This window comes from Protopterus annectens, chromosome 9.part0 (genome assembly GCF_019279795.1).
Source record: "Protopterus annectens isolate FY-2018-M chromosome 9.part0, PAN1.0, whole genome shotgun sequence".
Lineage (NCBI taxonomy): Eukaryota > Metazoa > Chordata > Ceratodontiformes > Protopteridae > Protopterus > Protopterus annectens.
The window spans coordinates 1,528,803,023-1,528,819,329 of NC_056743.1; the positions used below are offsets into that span (position 1 = coordinate 1,528,803,023).

Below are 16,307 nucleotides of genomic sequence, written 5' to 3' on the forward strand. Positions count from 1 at the left end.
TAAGTAAAAGTTGTGAGCACTGCCTAGCATCAGTTTTGCTGTATGTATGTATTTGCATAGGATGAAAGTTGTACCCACTTAAGTGGTCAGCATGTGTGCTATCCATTGTCTGTTGGCCAGGGTGGGGGCATATTGTGCACACCTATGTCTACTGACACCCACAGCAGCTGGTGGTTCCCCATCTGACTCCTCACCTGTGAGAGGTTCTGGTGACCTTGCCAGTGGTGGTGGGATGTGTGGCTCTTCCCCTTGGTGTTCCTGTTGAAGCTGTTTTTATTTTTTTTTATTTAACATTTATTTATTTAACAGTCGTTTTACCAGGATAATCTGAATGGACAGCTAGTGTACATTTTCAGCGGAGTCCTGGGGAGAAAAGCTCCAAGAAGGTACAGTGTGAATACATGGTTATTAAGGAATAACAATTAGTAGGATGCGGTTATTAAGGAATAACAATTAGTAGGATGTGGTAATTAAAGAATAACAATAGTAGGATGTGGTAATTAAAGAATAACATTAGTAGGATGTGGTAATTAAAGAATAACATTAGTAGGATGTGGTAATTAAAGAATAACATTAGTAGGATGTGGTAATTAAAGAATAACATTAGTAGGATGTGGTAATTAAAGAATAACATTAGTAGGATGTGGTTATTAAGGAATAACAATTAGTAGGATGCGGTTATTAAGGAATAACAATTAGTAGGATGTGGTAATTAAAGAATAACATTAGTAGGATGTGGTAATTAAAGAATAACATTAGTAGGATGTGGTAATTAAAGAATAACATTAGTAGGATGTGGTAATTAAAGAATAACATTAGTAGGATGTGGTTATTAAGGAATAACAATTAGTAGGATGTGGTAACTAAAGAATAACAATAGTAGGATGTGGTTATTAAGGAATAACAATTAGTAGGATGTGGTAATTAAAGAATAACAATAGTAGGATGTGGTTATTAAGGAATAACAATTAGTAGGATGTGGTTATTAAGGAATAACAATTAGTAGGATGTGGTAATTAAAGAATAACAATAGTAGGATATGGTTATTAAGGAATAACAATTAGTAGGATGTGGTTATTAAGGAATAACAATTAGTAGGATGCGGTTATTAAGGAATAACAATTAGTAAATGTGGTTATTAAGGAATAACAATTAGTAGGATGTGGTTATTAAGGAATAACAATTAGTAGGATGCGGTTATTAAGGAATAACAATTAGTAAATGTGGTTATTAAGGAATAACAATTAGTAGGATGTGGTTATTAAGGAATAACAATTAGTAGGATGTGGTAATTAAAGAATAACAATAGTAGGATGTGGTTATTAAGGAATAACAATTAGTAGGATGTGGTTATTAAGGAATAACAATTAGTAGGATGCGGTTATTAAGGAATAATAATTAGTAGGATGTGGTTATTAAGAAATGACAATTAGTAAATGTGGTTATTAAGGAATAACAATTAGTAGGATGCGGTCATTAAGGAATAACAATTAGTAGGACGTGGTTATTAAGAAATAATTAGTAAATGTGGTTATTAAGGAATAACAATTAGTAGGATGTGGTTATTAAGGAATAACAATTAGTAGGATGTGGTTATTAAGAAATAATTAGTAAATGTGATTATTAAGGAATAACAATTAGTAGGATGTGGTTATTAAGGAATAACAATTAGTAGGATGTGGTTATTAACAAATAACAATTAGTAAATGTGGTTATTAAGGAATTACAATTAGTAGGATGTGGTTGTTAAGGAATAACAATTAGTAGGATGCTGACATTTGTTGAAGGCAAGACAGTTAAATGAAATAGTAGTAGGATTACAAGAGGTAGAATGCTAAGATATGTTGTTGTGTCTTTTGGCATATCCCGGTTAGGGGTCGCCACAGCGGAACTCGGGTCCGCTAATGTTTGGTAGTGGATTTTTACATGCCGTGTTACCAGCCCTGATGCACAGCCTTCAACGAAGGCATGCCCATTCACGCATGCCTCCACACAGAAGACGCTCTAGCTGAGAATCTAACGCGACAACTTCTTGCTGTGAGGCGACAATACTACTGCAGCACCACTACCGCAGGCATAAAAGGCAAAAACAATTAAATGCATTATAAGCTCATAGTACAGTTATGTGATCACAAAGCTTGCAGTACTAGTACAATATATGTACATAAGGAACTCTAAGTACATATTCACAATATTTACAAAATATACAATGCAATACACATAGGTGGGACAAGATGACAGTGAAAGCTATGCATCAGAGGCCTCAGGGGGTAAGCTGCCTACAGTGAGGGAAGGATTTGGGGGGGGTCAGGGGATCAGGTTTTTTTTTCTCAGGATAATATTGTGAAGGATAGCACAGACAGTGAAAATTTCAGCACAAGTAGGGGGATTGTACTGCAGGGCTCCCCCAGTTGTATCTAAGCACCAGAACTGTGACTTCAGCAACCCAAACACATGCTCTATGATATTTCCTTGTTTGAGCATGTGTCCCATGTGACAGCACACCTCTGGGCCAGTAATCAGGGAGCCTCAAACCTCACTACTGGCAACAGTGAGGGACGTTCACTGGGAAGATAACAGGTACACACACAGTATCTCCAGATGCAGCTCTCTGCATCAAGCAGAATCAAGCACAATTTCCCTTAAGAGCACACGGGGAACACAATCAGTCTGGGCCTGTTTTCTCCCTCTTGCTTCAGATCCCCAATAAGACTCCCCACTGGCACAGCTATGGAGTTGAGATCTCAGCTGAGTGTCCAAGCCAAGACCTCCAGCACCCTCTCTGTCCAACCAGTGCTTCGTGTCCCTGCCCAAGTAGTTGACACACACACTTTAGTAGGTTTGAGTTACACACACAAACATACACACACACACACACACACACACACACACACACACACACACACACACACACACACACCTGAGAAATTCTGGCACAGGTTTACTAGCTATGCTCCGTTCTGCCCAGACTATAAGGTAGTTATGACTGTCACCAGACACTCTGAACAGCTATCTTAAGGCTCTTCTAAAGGTACCCAATATACTGAGTTAAATTAACATTAATACAAATGGTAATTTGACCAAGAGCAAGTCTAATAGAAGTGGCCCACACAGTGTCAACAAATAAATATGCGAATACTCTCAAAACACAAATATCTCTACAAAGATCAGCCACGATGAAAGGTTTAAATATATTTAATAATAAATAATAAAACAACAAAACAATTCTAAATATCTATTCACAATGACATCCCAGTTCAAAATCCCAGGAATAGTTAAATAACATTGAAGGGGAGACTTAGACAAATAAAGAAAAACAATATCTAAAGTAAGCTTCACTATATTCCTGACTGGATCTAAGAGAATTACTATTCCCTACATACTTAATAGAGCAAGGCAGATGATGTGGTGAATAGTCCTTCTTGTTTTCAGGCCCAAGACAAAATACAGAATGCTCAGTCTCACTAAGGGACTTCTCAAATTAATATCTAAAATATTACTTCTAGGATAGCTTGCAGAATGACATTACTTCTGGTCATCTGACTTCTAGTTCCCATGCAAACCCTCATTGCTGAAAGCTGGCAGCAATTAGCACCTACCTGTAAAAATATACACACAAAACCTTGTAAGGCATTATCAATTTTTCCCTCCTAATTTACAAACTTCTACAGGAATATTATATGTTCTTGGAGACTTCCCTGTTGATTGATTTGATAGTTCATGCTCAGATTTATGTTTTTATTAAGTTCACACTCAGATTTATGTTTTTATAAGATTGATTTTAAGCCACCATTTTTATCTCTTCTCATCCTGTTCTAGTTGTTAATTGCTGAGCCTTATCTTCCTCTAACATAGGCGTAATTAAGTCTTCCATAAATATTTTCATTTGTGCCTTTTCTTGATTTCGACATTTATCTGCCTTATACAAATTTTCTTAAAATTTCAAAAATATTTTTAATACTTCTATAGGATGTCTGGTTATTTGTTTTCTTTCTTCTTAGCCATGTGCTGTTGTCAATGAATAAAAACAGGGAACTTCAAACTCGGTGGCATCAGAGTAGGAAAAAAATGTGAGCTGTGTCCGCAGACTTTAAAGGGCCCACCAGCATACATGTGTGAAGGTGTCCTATTCCAGTCTATGGACAAATTGCAAACAAGTCCAAGTTAACATCATAGCAGGAAAAACTGAAATTATTTGGACCATTTTTAATGAAATGTTTATGAAGTATTTCATTAAAAAATAGTAAAAAATATGAAAGAACAAGTTGGAAAATGCATTTGTGGCACTTTGTTCATCAAATGCTGCAATGTCGATAGAAACATTGCTAAACCACTTTAAACTCTGTGGCTCTGGAGCTGGCTGTCCAATTACATTACTTTGACATAAAATCCCCTCCCATTCCTTTTTTATTAGTGCTTGGCCCATGGTAGTGCAGCAGTTAGCGTTGTCGCCTTACAGCAAGAGGCTCTCCCATTCGATTCTCTGCTGGAGCACCTTCTGTGTGGAGTCTGCATGTCCTCCCCGTGGTCGAGTGACGTTAAAGACATGAAGGTAGGTGCGAGCATGAATGGGTGTGCCTTCCTTGAAGGTTGAGCATCAGGTTGGCAACTCGGCACTGTAAAAATCCACTGCCAATCATTAGTGGACCGGAGCTCTGCTGTGGCAATCCCTAACCGGGAAAAGCCGAAAGAAGACAGTGAGTATACAAATTTATTTTGTCATAGCCCTTCCCTTAACTTAATTAAATTCATTTACTCTTTCCAGTTATGTTCTACAGACCTAGAATACAGATTACCCATAGATAACTACAGACATAGTATCCTCAGACAACACAGTGAAACTGGCGTTCTAGATTAGGTACTCCATTCAAAAAGCAATTACCACTCCTCATTTTCCCTAATCTAGGTATTTTTTTTTGTTTAAAATGCATTTCACTATTCCAATAACCTGGAGTGCAATTCAGCACTGTACCTAGCTGCATCATATCTTTGACTGCTTTATTGACTCTTTGCATTTCATTGTAGACAGATGAATAATATAACTCAAGATCGATATCATAATTCAGCATAATCCTCTCGTGGATTAGATTATAAAATGCAGAGAACCTCATGAACTTTCCACCTCTAACTTTCTTGCACTCAGACTTCTTAGACAATTGTTAAACTTCATACAGGTTTAATGCAAAGTGAATTGAGAACAGCTACAATCATTCCCCTATATAAGGGAGGACTTTCCACAAATCCAGGCAATTATAGACCCTTAAGACTGACCAGCTTCACATGCAAAACTATTAAAAGACATAGCATGGAACTAATCAATAAGAACATAGGAAACCTGAAATCACTGGACTGGGAGTCCCTGGTGGTCTTGTGGTTAGGAATCGACACTCTCATCTCCACAGCCTGGGTTCAATTCCTGGTCAGGGAAGCTCCAGTGCATTTTCTGGACAGCACAGTGGTGCAGCAGCCTCACAACAAGAGGTTCTCCAGTTCAATTCTTAGCTGGAATGCCTTCTGTGTGGAGTCTGCATGTCCTCCCTGCATTTGTGTGGGTTTCTTCTGGATGCTCCAGTTTCCTCTCACATTATAAAGACATGCATCTGGAGCATTTCTCCCCGGGATTCCACTGAAAATTGGCTTTGTTCCAAGTCAGACTTTCCCAGTTAACAAATGTTAAATAAATAAAAATAAATAAAATAAAAAATCTCAGTTTGGATTTGTCAATGGCAGGTCATGCTTTATCAACCTGGTGTACTTTTTTTGTAAAGGTCACCAAAGCAAAGGATGAAGGTAAAATGGTACATATTGCCTAACTCGGTATGGCTAAAGCTTTTGACACAATCCTCCACTCAGGTGTAGTAGAAATGCTAAATAAGATGAGAATAAACCCCTTATGTTACTGACTTTATTGCCAACTGGCTCACAGATAGAAAAAAAGGAAATGGGTATAGGGCAAGTTGCCTCAACAAAGGGACCAGTTACTAGTGGAGTCCCCCAGGGTTCTGTGCAGGGACCTCTCTTGTTTGGCATCTACTTCTTTGAAGTAAAAGCCAGTAACAAAGGGCTCTGGTTGACTATGTATGCAGATGACTGCAAGCTAGGAGGAGTCATTGAATCCCCAAATGACTTGGACCATACCTCGTATTACAAGAAATCTGGACAAAGCCTGAAATAATGGGGGAACAATGATCCAAAAATAGGGACATATTTTAAATATTGCTTTTAGAGCTGTTAGAAAGTTGCTATAATAACAGCATTTGTGTTAGCATACATTTTCTGAAAGATATGAAGCTGAAACTCAAATGTCTGTCATTATTTAGTGACTTTAATCCTCTGTGATTTGCCAGAAAACCACACATTTTATGAGGAGCAGACCAAGAATATGAGACAAAAAATTGGGCATTCTGTGAAAATCTGGACAGTTGAGAGGTATGACTTGCACATCCTGCAGGAAGGTTTGTCCCAAACAAATAACTGGTGCCAAAATTATGGACTGAAACTAAATGCCAAAAAAATGGATTACCATATCCTTTGGGAAGTCATCTACCCTAGGAAACTACCACATTGGCAACATGCTCCTAAGAGTGACCTAACTTTCAACCAGCATGTGTCCATTGTTGTAAGAAAGTCCTTCTATATTTCACAGCTTATAAACAAAGGGATTGTGTCTAGATCTAGGGATGGCAATGTCCCCCTCTACTCAGCCCTCATTAGGCCCATCATTGAATATGATGCCCCCTTTGGCATGTATCTACCCAGACACATGCAACAACTGGAGCACCCACAGGCATACCTTACTAAAAGGATACAAGGCCCAAACAATGTGTCCTACATGGACCAACTCAAACCTCTGTCACTGTACTCAGTATCCTACAGAATGTTTAGAGGTGACCTGTGTCTGGCATACAAGGCATCATACAGCCCAGTACTGATGAATTTACTGCACCATGAACAAGTCAAATGGCATCAGAAATAATCAGTCTAGATATGTAAACCTATTCTGCAGCATCAACAGAATGGTTTGTAGGGACAGAAATATCTCACAGCAGTTACTGCTGCTCTGGACCACATTCCCAATCCAAGTAAAATAAAGCTCATCTATGTCCATATTCAAGCACAACATGGATCTATAGATTGGATCCACAAACCCTGGGACTGCTCCCTGTACTGCTAATGGACAGAGGCATCTCCTAAATGCTTTATCTTATGCATGAGTCCCCTCAAATCATATTGTGTGATATCAGTTATTCCCACTAAGGGTAAGATATAATTATTTACCATCTGATGATTAAGGCCAGTGTAACATCAAATGGGATAGGTTAATTCAAGCACCAAAAGAGAAACTGGCTAGGCCTAAAATGGACCAGAAAGGCAGCTTACCCAGTACTTATCTATGACGCTATGAACCTATAAACAGCTTGATGCATACTGTTAATTTTCTTTCAATTGGGGCAAGTGATTCCAAGTGAGAGAGATGTGGATATTTACTTAAACTGTAGGCAAAGCCCTCCAGATATAAAATGGTCAGCGAGCACCCCTTTATCTCTAGCAGAATGCATGTTGGGGTACTTGTCTGTTCACCACAGGTCTCTTCATTGTTCTGTATGTGCACCTCAGGTCACCATAACCCCCCCCCCACACACACACATACACACACACACACACACACACACACACACACACACACACACACACACACACACACACACACACACACACACACACACACACACACACACACACACACACACACACACACACACACACACACACACACACACACACACACACACACACACACACACACACACACAGGCAGTCACCAAACACCCATAACAAAGGAAAAAGATAGGAACTCAACAACTAAATCCTTCCTTTAAACCAAAACAGAACATATTGGAAAAGCCCTCATGCTCTGTGCCTCTCTGGTTAGTTACACTGAATTTGTACTCACAAAATCGGCTAAACAGAGAGCCACAGTGTCCTGAGACCCCTTGAACTAAGATTAGGGACACCATTAAGACCACTGAACATAAATAGAGATTTTGTAATGATTTTGACTTTGTTGTATATGTTAGAAATCTGTGACATTGGATGTTACACTTCCTGTGATTTAGAGGGATATGACTGTGAATGCCTTTATCCAGGCTGGTATTATTCCTTCATGAAGGATGGTGGTTTGTGAATCATTCCTTCATGAAGGGTGGCATCTAAATATCTGAAAAGGATTTCTAGCTTCAAGAATTGACTTAGATTGTGGTGTTGATCAAAGGGTATTTTACTGCCCCCCATTCTGCTCTGTCTCAATTTAGTAGGGCATGCTCCCATTAAGGCTGAAGCAAAGTACTCTTTCAGTATTTCTGATTTTTCCCAGTCCTCTATGACCCCCTCCTGCCACGTTTGCTACGCCTGGCCAGTTAACTAATTAGGACCCTCAACTTCTTGACTAATAATTGGGAAAGCTGGTTGAGCTGTGTGATCCTTATCTGCTAACAAGCACAGTACTGAGAATATTGGAGGATGCTTCCTGTTATTCATAAAATCCCCACCTCTATGCTCCCCCCCCCCCACACACACACACATAAATATCCTGGTGTCTTCTGGTGAGTGGCTGGAGAAGAAACTGTTTGAGGAGAACATTAAAGTTTGTTTGTGTCTTTTGGCTTTTCACGGTTAGGGGTTGCCACAGCGGAACTCCGGTCCCCTAATGATTGGTAGTGATTTTTACATACCGGGTTACCAGCCCTGACGCACAACCTTCAACGAAGTGAGTTTACAAAAATTATCTCCTGCATCATGCCACTGGAAAACTCCATTGTAGCTCTAGAATAATAACGTCACTGATTAGTACCACCTTGTTTATCTACTCTCCATTAGATAGGTATTACCAGGTTTGGTGAGTTTGAGTCATTTTCTTGGTACTTGGCCAATAGACCTTGCCAGTGTTGACAGCTAGCCCCATCTTCCTTTCCAGCTTTACTGAAGTATCCATTGCCCACGTTGCTCATCCTGATCCATTGTTGGTATAGTTATATAGTGTCTGATGCAGTTTGCCACTTTTCCTTTGTTCTAGGATGCCTTGGCCCTTTTGGAAGTGATACAACAAGGTAAATCTGTGGACCCTATCTTGGTCCACAATGTATCAGGTCTTTGTAAAATCTGTAGTGTCTGTGTCTATGTCTAAAAATTTGCACTGGTGTATTTGACTGTTTATGAGCTGACATGCTTCCTATCATTTCATTTATTTTTCTTTAAACACCTCTGTTAGCTTTCTTGAATTAAATTCTACCTTTTTCTTTTCTTATACATGCTTCATATAGACACCAGCAGAATGTAAAATCATATTTCATTCACTTACTCACCTTTGCAGAGTTGATTCAGCATTCTGTGTAAAAAGAGGAAAGAAATAACATGGGTAATATTACTAAACAGTTTGAAACAGAACAAGAACACATTTTCAAATGTATAGTGCCTTTCTAGTTTATTTTCTTATTTCAAGCCAAGCACATTTCAGACGTGTAAGATCATACAATTCTGGCTTGCTCCCCCATCCTCTGATAAAGTAGAAATGAAGCAAATGATAAAATAACACATCTGTATGTTCTTAGAAGATGTAGAATATATAACCGAACTTTGGCACCATATGTTTCTGCTGAAAGCAAAAGCAGTCTGAATCATCATGTTTTCAGTGACCTTTCTTCATGCTTTACAATGCAGGAAGCATATATTATCTAAAGAGCTATGAGGAAGGAGTAGAAAAACAAATACTTTTCATGAAATGCCATTAGCAATGTTAAACTGCTATGCATTCTTTGCAAGTTGCCAACTATTCATGTATCTAAATATATTCCTTGCTAGCAGGGTCATACTCAGAATATTCTCCCATGCTTCTAAAATATGCTTATTAGAGCTTTTGCCCTTCTTTGATTCAGTATTGGGCCTTTCATTACATTAAATCACAGTGAAAAGAGATTACTGCTCCCCTCCCCCCTCTTTCTTTCTCCAGCAGATGTCTGCTCCTGTCTGGCTTTAAGGCAGATGGCTGATAGGGAATACAATATGTTTCTAGCAGAAAAAAAGAAAATGTTTATCTCATTTATGCAAATGTAGCTGGTACAATCCTTGTGTGTGTGATCAGTTTAAAAAGATCTTTCCAGTCATTCTGTGGTACAGTGAAACTAAAACTAAGTAACTGCATTAGACTTTATCCATTTTTCTAAATTTGAATTGTTTAAAGAAACTATGTTTATTTTTCTAATATGAATGCATATTTTCTGCAGGTGTTTCTAATCTGCCATGTGCAGATATAGTGTTTTTTTTATTTTTCTTTGTATCCGACAACTGCAGTTTATGAACATGTACTTGATTACGCAGATAATGTAATACACTTTTCAGTAAAAAAGTTTAATTAAGATAGAAGTTAATGTGAAAAGCTTCAGTAAAAAAAGTTTAATTAAGATGGAAGTTAATGAGAAAAGCTGTACTAGCCACAGCTGAGATGCAAAACTGCAAACTTAAAGTCCGAATCAGTTCCATAGAAGATTAAACTGTCTGCCAGTCTCACACTATGCTGGCAGTTCTGTTCACCTGTGTGTACTCACAAGGGTTTGCAGAAGGCTGTGAAGTCAATATAGCGAGGTTTCTGAAACACATTTTCTTCAAGGCAGGATACACGATTTACTGTTTCTGTGTTGCAATGTCCCCTGGAGGATGCTCATGGTATACCAGAGGGTGAAAAAATGAGTAGGATTTTTAAGATCAGATGCTGAATTATGTATGTAACATTTTGAAATCTTTGTTTGTCCAAAATACAGACCAGAAGAATAATACTGGTCTAACATAGGCTAGCTGGCACACTGGCTAATAGGTATGTCCCTGCTGTAAGAGGTATTCTACCAGTCACAAAGGTCTAAGTGTTGCAAAAAAAAGTATGACAGTTGTTTGAAGTAGTTTTGAACCATAACATCAGCTGATAATGTCATAATTTCCTGAGAGATTTGCAGTAAAATAGTCAGTGTAGTTATGTGGAATATTGTGCAATATCATAACTTCCTCGACACATTAGATATGTTGCCCTTGGTCTTCAGCATAACCATGTGATAAGGTATTGCTACAATTTCATGTGATAACACAAGTTTTCATGCATTATTGCTGCATTATAAAACAGGTAAGAGGATGTTGGTGTCTTAATTAAATGAAACATGTTCTTTCAGGATATTCAAAAGTCATGAGAAATATTTTACTTCTGAGCAGGATTCAGCATGTGCGCATTATTGACATTCACTGTGAACTACAGCTGTAGAAGCCTTTTACTTCAAAAATCTTAAAAGGTAATGTGACCTGACATAATTCTTCCCTATGTGATATTCCCACTATACCTCTCAACCTCTTATAGCAAGAAATCTGGACAAAGCCACAAATAATGGGAGGATAAAGACCCAAAAATAGGGCCACTTTTTAGATATTGTTTTTACAAACTAAGGAAGTTGGTAGAATAACAAGTTTTGCATTAGCATGAATTTTTCTGAAGGATATGAAGTCTGAAAATCAAATGTCTGCCATTATTTTCTGACTTCAGTCCTCAATGATTTGCCATTGATTTGCCAGAAAACTACCATTTTATGAGAAATGGACCAAAAACCTGGACATTCTGAAAAAATCTGGACATTTGAGTGCTATGATTCCCACCCACTGCTTCAGCATCATGTAGTCTGACTATTTCTTTACACATTCATTCTTAGCGATATGCTTGAATTTGCTGTTTGTAGTCATGTGATACATAACAGGACACTGCTCATAATTTTCATCCTTAAAGTGGATATATAACTACTGCTGATGGCAGGCACACATTGCAGGTAATGCTTTCAGTTTTACTTAATGCTATTAAATTTTGTTTTAGTACTGATACTGTTTGGGCAACCTTTTAAAGCTAAGGTTTTCATTTTATCATGTAGAGCTATGCAATGTGCTGGCATATTCAGATTTTTAAGCAGAATCTTTTGCACCCAAGCCATACCTAACAAGATTGCAGCTGAAATACAAATCTTTTAAGTATGTAGTGTAACAGAGAGCAATCTGATCTGTATTACAATGTGCAATCAAATAGCTTTATTTATTTAAGTAGTGTGTGTGTGTGTGTGTGTGTGTGTGTGTGTGTGTGTGTGTGTGTGTGTGTGTGTGTATTTGTGTGTTGGGGGGCATATTTGTACAAAAAGTACATCCAGAAGATCCTTGAGCACCATAACAGCTGCATAATTTACAAAACATTGAATATCTATATGACTTGACACAAACATATAGACTGAAAATTTAAAGTCTAAAGTAGTAATTAAAGAATATCTAGTAATCAAACAGTGTGGGAAGATAAAAGGTAAAGAACATGGAGTGTTATTGTATTCAGGGTAAAATATGGGAACCGTGAGATTCAGACAGCCATTTTCTGCAATTATCCCTTATATGCCTTTGTTATTGAACTGGATATATATATGTATGCTATAGTATACCTTTAGGAAATAAAGATATGTGTATATGAAAGTCAAGTGACCAAAAGGTTTTCATTATTTGCTAGCAAACTGTTGAGCTGGCAATATGTCTGTCTCATGTATGTTCACAGCTAAGGCTTTATGCTCACTGTGATCCTAAATATAATACCTTAACAAAGCTTGACTCTAGAACATCTAAAACAGTGTCAGAAGAAATGGAGTTTGCAACAGATTGGGAACCAGCTTTTTCAAAATGGCAGAAATGGAGGTAGAGACAGCCTTCAGCATGACCACGACTTTAACTATAAGCTTTGCACCCCAGAGTAAGGCAATTTTCTATCTTAATCTCTCTTTTCTGCAAACAAACCCCATGTTACAGTAGGAAGTAGCTGGGGACTCAACACTCACAATTCTAATAGGCCTAGCATTGTCAATGTAACAGAACCAGTTTCCCAGTTAAGCATACAATTAATAATAGAGCAACTAGCTGCCTGAAATGAGACTGTATTTATAAGAAACTAAGTGTGTAGCTAACTGCAATTAAAGCATTGTACCTACTGCTCATCTCTCCACCATTTAACTGTCTCAACTACTCTGACTCTCACTATACCTTCTATATCTCTCCATAATGGTCTTTTCCTAGATTGCATTCCCTACCACTCTCCTCATTCTCTTCACATTCACTCATTTTCATATTAAAGCTCTCATTCGCTGCATTTTTCCTCAACTCCCTCACCTTTTAACTAACTCTACTGTTGTGTTATCATAACTAAATCTGTCCTAAACCTTATATTACCCTCCACCTCACTATTGACTTACTTGAAACAACACTACTGTTATTCATCTCATCCTTATCCTCCTTTCTATCTTGTTTTACAGGTCCCTGACACCTAAATCAGGCTTTGTTAATCCCCAGCAGAAACTGAAGAACACCCACACCCTCAGGTGTGCTGCTTCGCCAGAGGAATTCATCTTTAGCAACAGTGCAATTACTGAATAACGTATGTGCTGTAGTAAATATATGTAACCCTGTCCTGATTTGCCTTCTGTGAGCCTTGAGGAACTAGTGCTCTTGGTCAGTGACAAGCCATTACTGTGTCCCCATCACCTGGGTTCTCTCAGGCTATTAAACTGGTCTGCTCCCCTCTAATCCCTCATACATAGCCTCCTCTTGGCTACCTCCTTCCCTTGCTCACCTATCTCCATTTGTAACTGCCCCTCATACTTCTACTCTTTCCTATCATCTGGCTTCTATCAGCCTTTCTTCACCCACACAGTTCTCCACTAGCTACTCCAGACCCAGTGCCCCCCCTTCCCTACCAGACTCCCCATACTTGTCTCTCTAGCCTAGCTCCTAGATTAGTATCTAACCACCCCACCCATAGATTTGTGCTAAAGATTCAAAGTTGTCCATTATTTCAACAGCTACCCAGTATAGCCCTAAGGCTCTAAACCTGCCTATATTTCATTCTCCTACTACTCCTACTGATTGATTGGTTTCCTTGATTACTGTTGCTGCTTCTTTACACCGTGTCTTGCCCCACTCCGCTCACTTCACTCCCTTACCCTACCCCCATTCCCACACACCCCTGTAATACCTACACTTATAGTTACAAACCACACTCTCTACTAATTAATCCTGTCCATCTAATCATCCCATATACTACATTTCACCACACCACAAACATTTCACCCTTTACCTGCTCCCAATCACAACAGCTATAGATACTACTCCTACACACCTTTACTCTCTACTCCCATTCATACCCCCCTCTACACAAACTAAAAAGATGCACTCCCCACAGTTTATCCAAGCTCTAAGGCTAGTAATATACCTACTAACCACCATATCTCTACTGCTCCTCTCCATCCTGACCTCATACCTCACTGAACTTTATATAAGCAACACAACACAATGGCAAACAGATTCCACAACCACTTCCATTAAACTAAAACACTTCCCTATATCAACATCCAACCTCACCTCCTCCCAACCTCTTTCATACTCTTATAACAAACCAACATATAAAACTAATCCCCACTCTTCCCAAAAACAGGCCAAAATACTACACAAACGTCATAGACTCTGTCTCCACCTACTCCACACTCTCTTCTGTTGTGGAGATATACACCCTAATCCAGGTCCTAACTCTTTAGACACAACTAATTTAAATCCAACTGATGCTATATTCCAGAGGCCTACTTCTTCTCTCCTCCTCTTAAACATACATGTGAGAAGTATTATCAACAAAATTCAAGACTTACATGCCCTGCTAGCCTTATACAAACCAGAGATAGTGGTGTTAACTGAAATTTGGCTTAAACCAGATCACCATGACAATGGGATCACTCCACCTGGGTATAATATTATACGTAATGATAGAACAGGGAAAAAAGATGGAGGAGTAGCCATAGCTTTCCAAAATCATCTCACCATGGAACAATTTGACTCCAATGCCCATGATACAAAAGATTCAGAAATAATATTTGCTAAACTAAAACTAAACTCCAAAAAATATATTATTATTGCAGGTGCCTATATTCCACCAGGCAACAACATTACCACACTGAAAAACATGTTATACTGGATGTCTACTTCCCTCCCACAGGAAACCATACTACTAGGAGACTTTAATATTGACTGGGCTAAATGCTCCAATCACAACCCCTCCTCTCATATAAACCTACATGGTTTTACCCAAATTATTTCTGACCCCACTAGAATTGATATGACATCCAAACGCCAGTCAATTTTAGACTGGATAGTGCTATGAAACCCTAATCTCACACAACACTCAGGCTGTCTCCCAGACAGTCTAAGTGACCACCTAGCAACCTACCTTATTAGGAACATATCCCACCATACCAGTCTCCCCACTCTAAAGATAATACGCAACAAAATGCTCCAATCACAACCCCTCCTCTCATATAGACCTACATGGTTTTACCCAAATTATTTCTGACCCCACTAGAATTGATATGACATCCAAACGCCAGTCCATTTTAGACTGGATAGTGCTATCAAACCCTAATCTCACACAACACTCAGACTGTCTCCCAGACAGTCTAAGTGACCACCTAGCAACCTACCTTATTAGGAACATATCCCACCATACCAGTCTCCCAACTCTAAAGATAATACGCAACAAAAGGAACCTCAAAACTAATGACCTACTCAAAGCACTAAAATACAGGAATTGGACTCCCCTAACTCACTTACCTCTAGATGAAGCTGTACAATACTTTAACTCAGCCTTTCTCAAAATCCTAAATGAGCATGCTCTACCCAGAAGCATTAGAGTCAAAACTAATTACGCCCCTTGGCTAACAAAAGAGACAAAAACTATAATGAAAAACAGGGACAAAGCTTGGGTACAATTTCACAAACACAAAACCTCCTCGTTGAAACAAATCTACTTAGAACTCCGCAACAAAGCCAAAAAACAGATTAAACTAGACAAAACCAAGTACTATAAAACCTTGCAAGACAAATTTTCTCATAACCCACAGAAATTCTGGTCCACAATAAATAGTTTATTTCACCCTGGAAAATCTAAGACCCCCACCCCTGTATTACCAAATAACCACACTAATATCCCAACACATTTCAACAGATATTTTACTGAAACAATCCAAACTCTAGCCAACACCCAAAATGGTATTAACAACCCCATATCAAATCCCACCCATACCCACACCATAGAACAAAACAGCTCCTTTAACTTTTCCCTGCACCCAGTGTCCACTAAAACCATCACTAAACTCCTGAAAAACTTAAAGCAACCACACTAGAAGCAGACAAACTCCCAGCTGACTTCCTTCAGA

The 16,307-nt window shown here is 38.6% G+C and overlaps 1 protein-coding gene across 1 annotated transcript in view; it reads right to left on the reverse strand.

Annotated features, from left to right (window-relative positions):
• LOC122812162 (E3 ubiquitin-protein ligase TRIM39-like) overlaps positions 1-16,307 on the reverse strand; it is a 230,563-nt gene that overhangs the window by 122,568 nt on the left and 91,688 nt on the right. Inside the window, exon 4 of the mRNA XM_044084483.1 lies at positions 9,363-9,385. Within this exon, the coding sequence (XP_043940418.1) occupies positions 9,363-9,385 (23 nt within the window). The remainder of the gene's footprint in view (positions 1-9,362; positions 9,386-16,307) is intronic.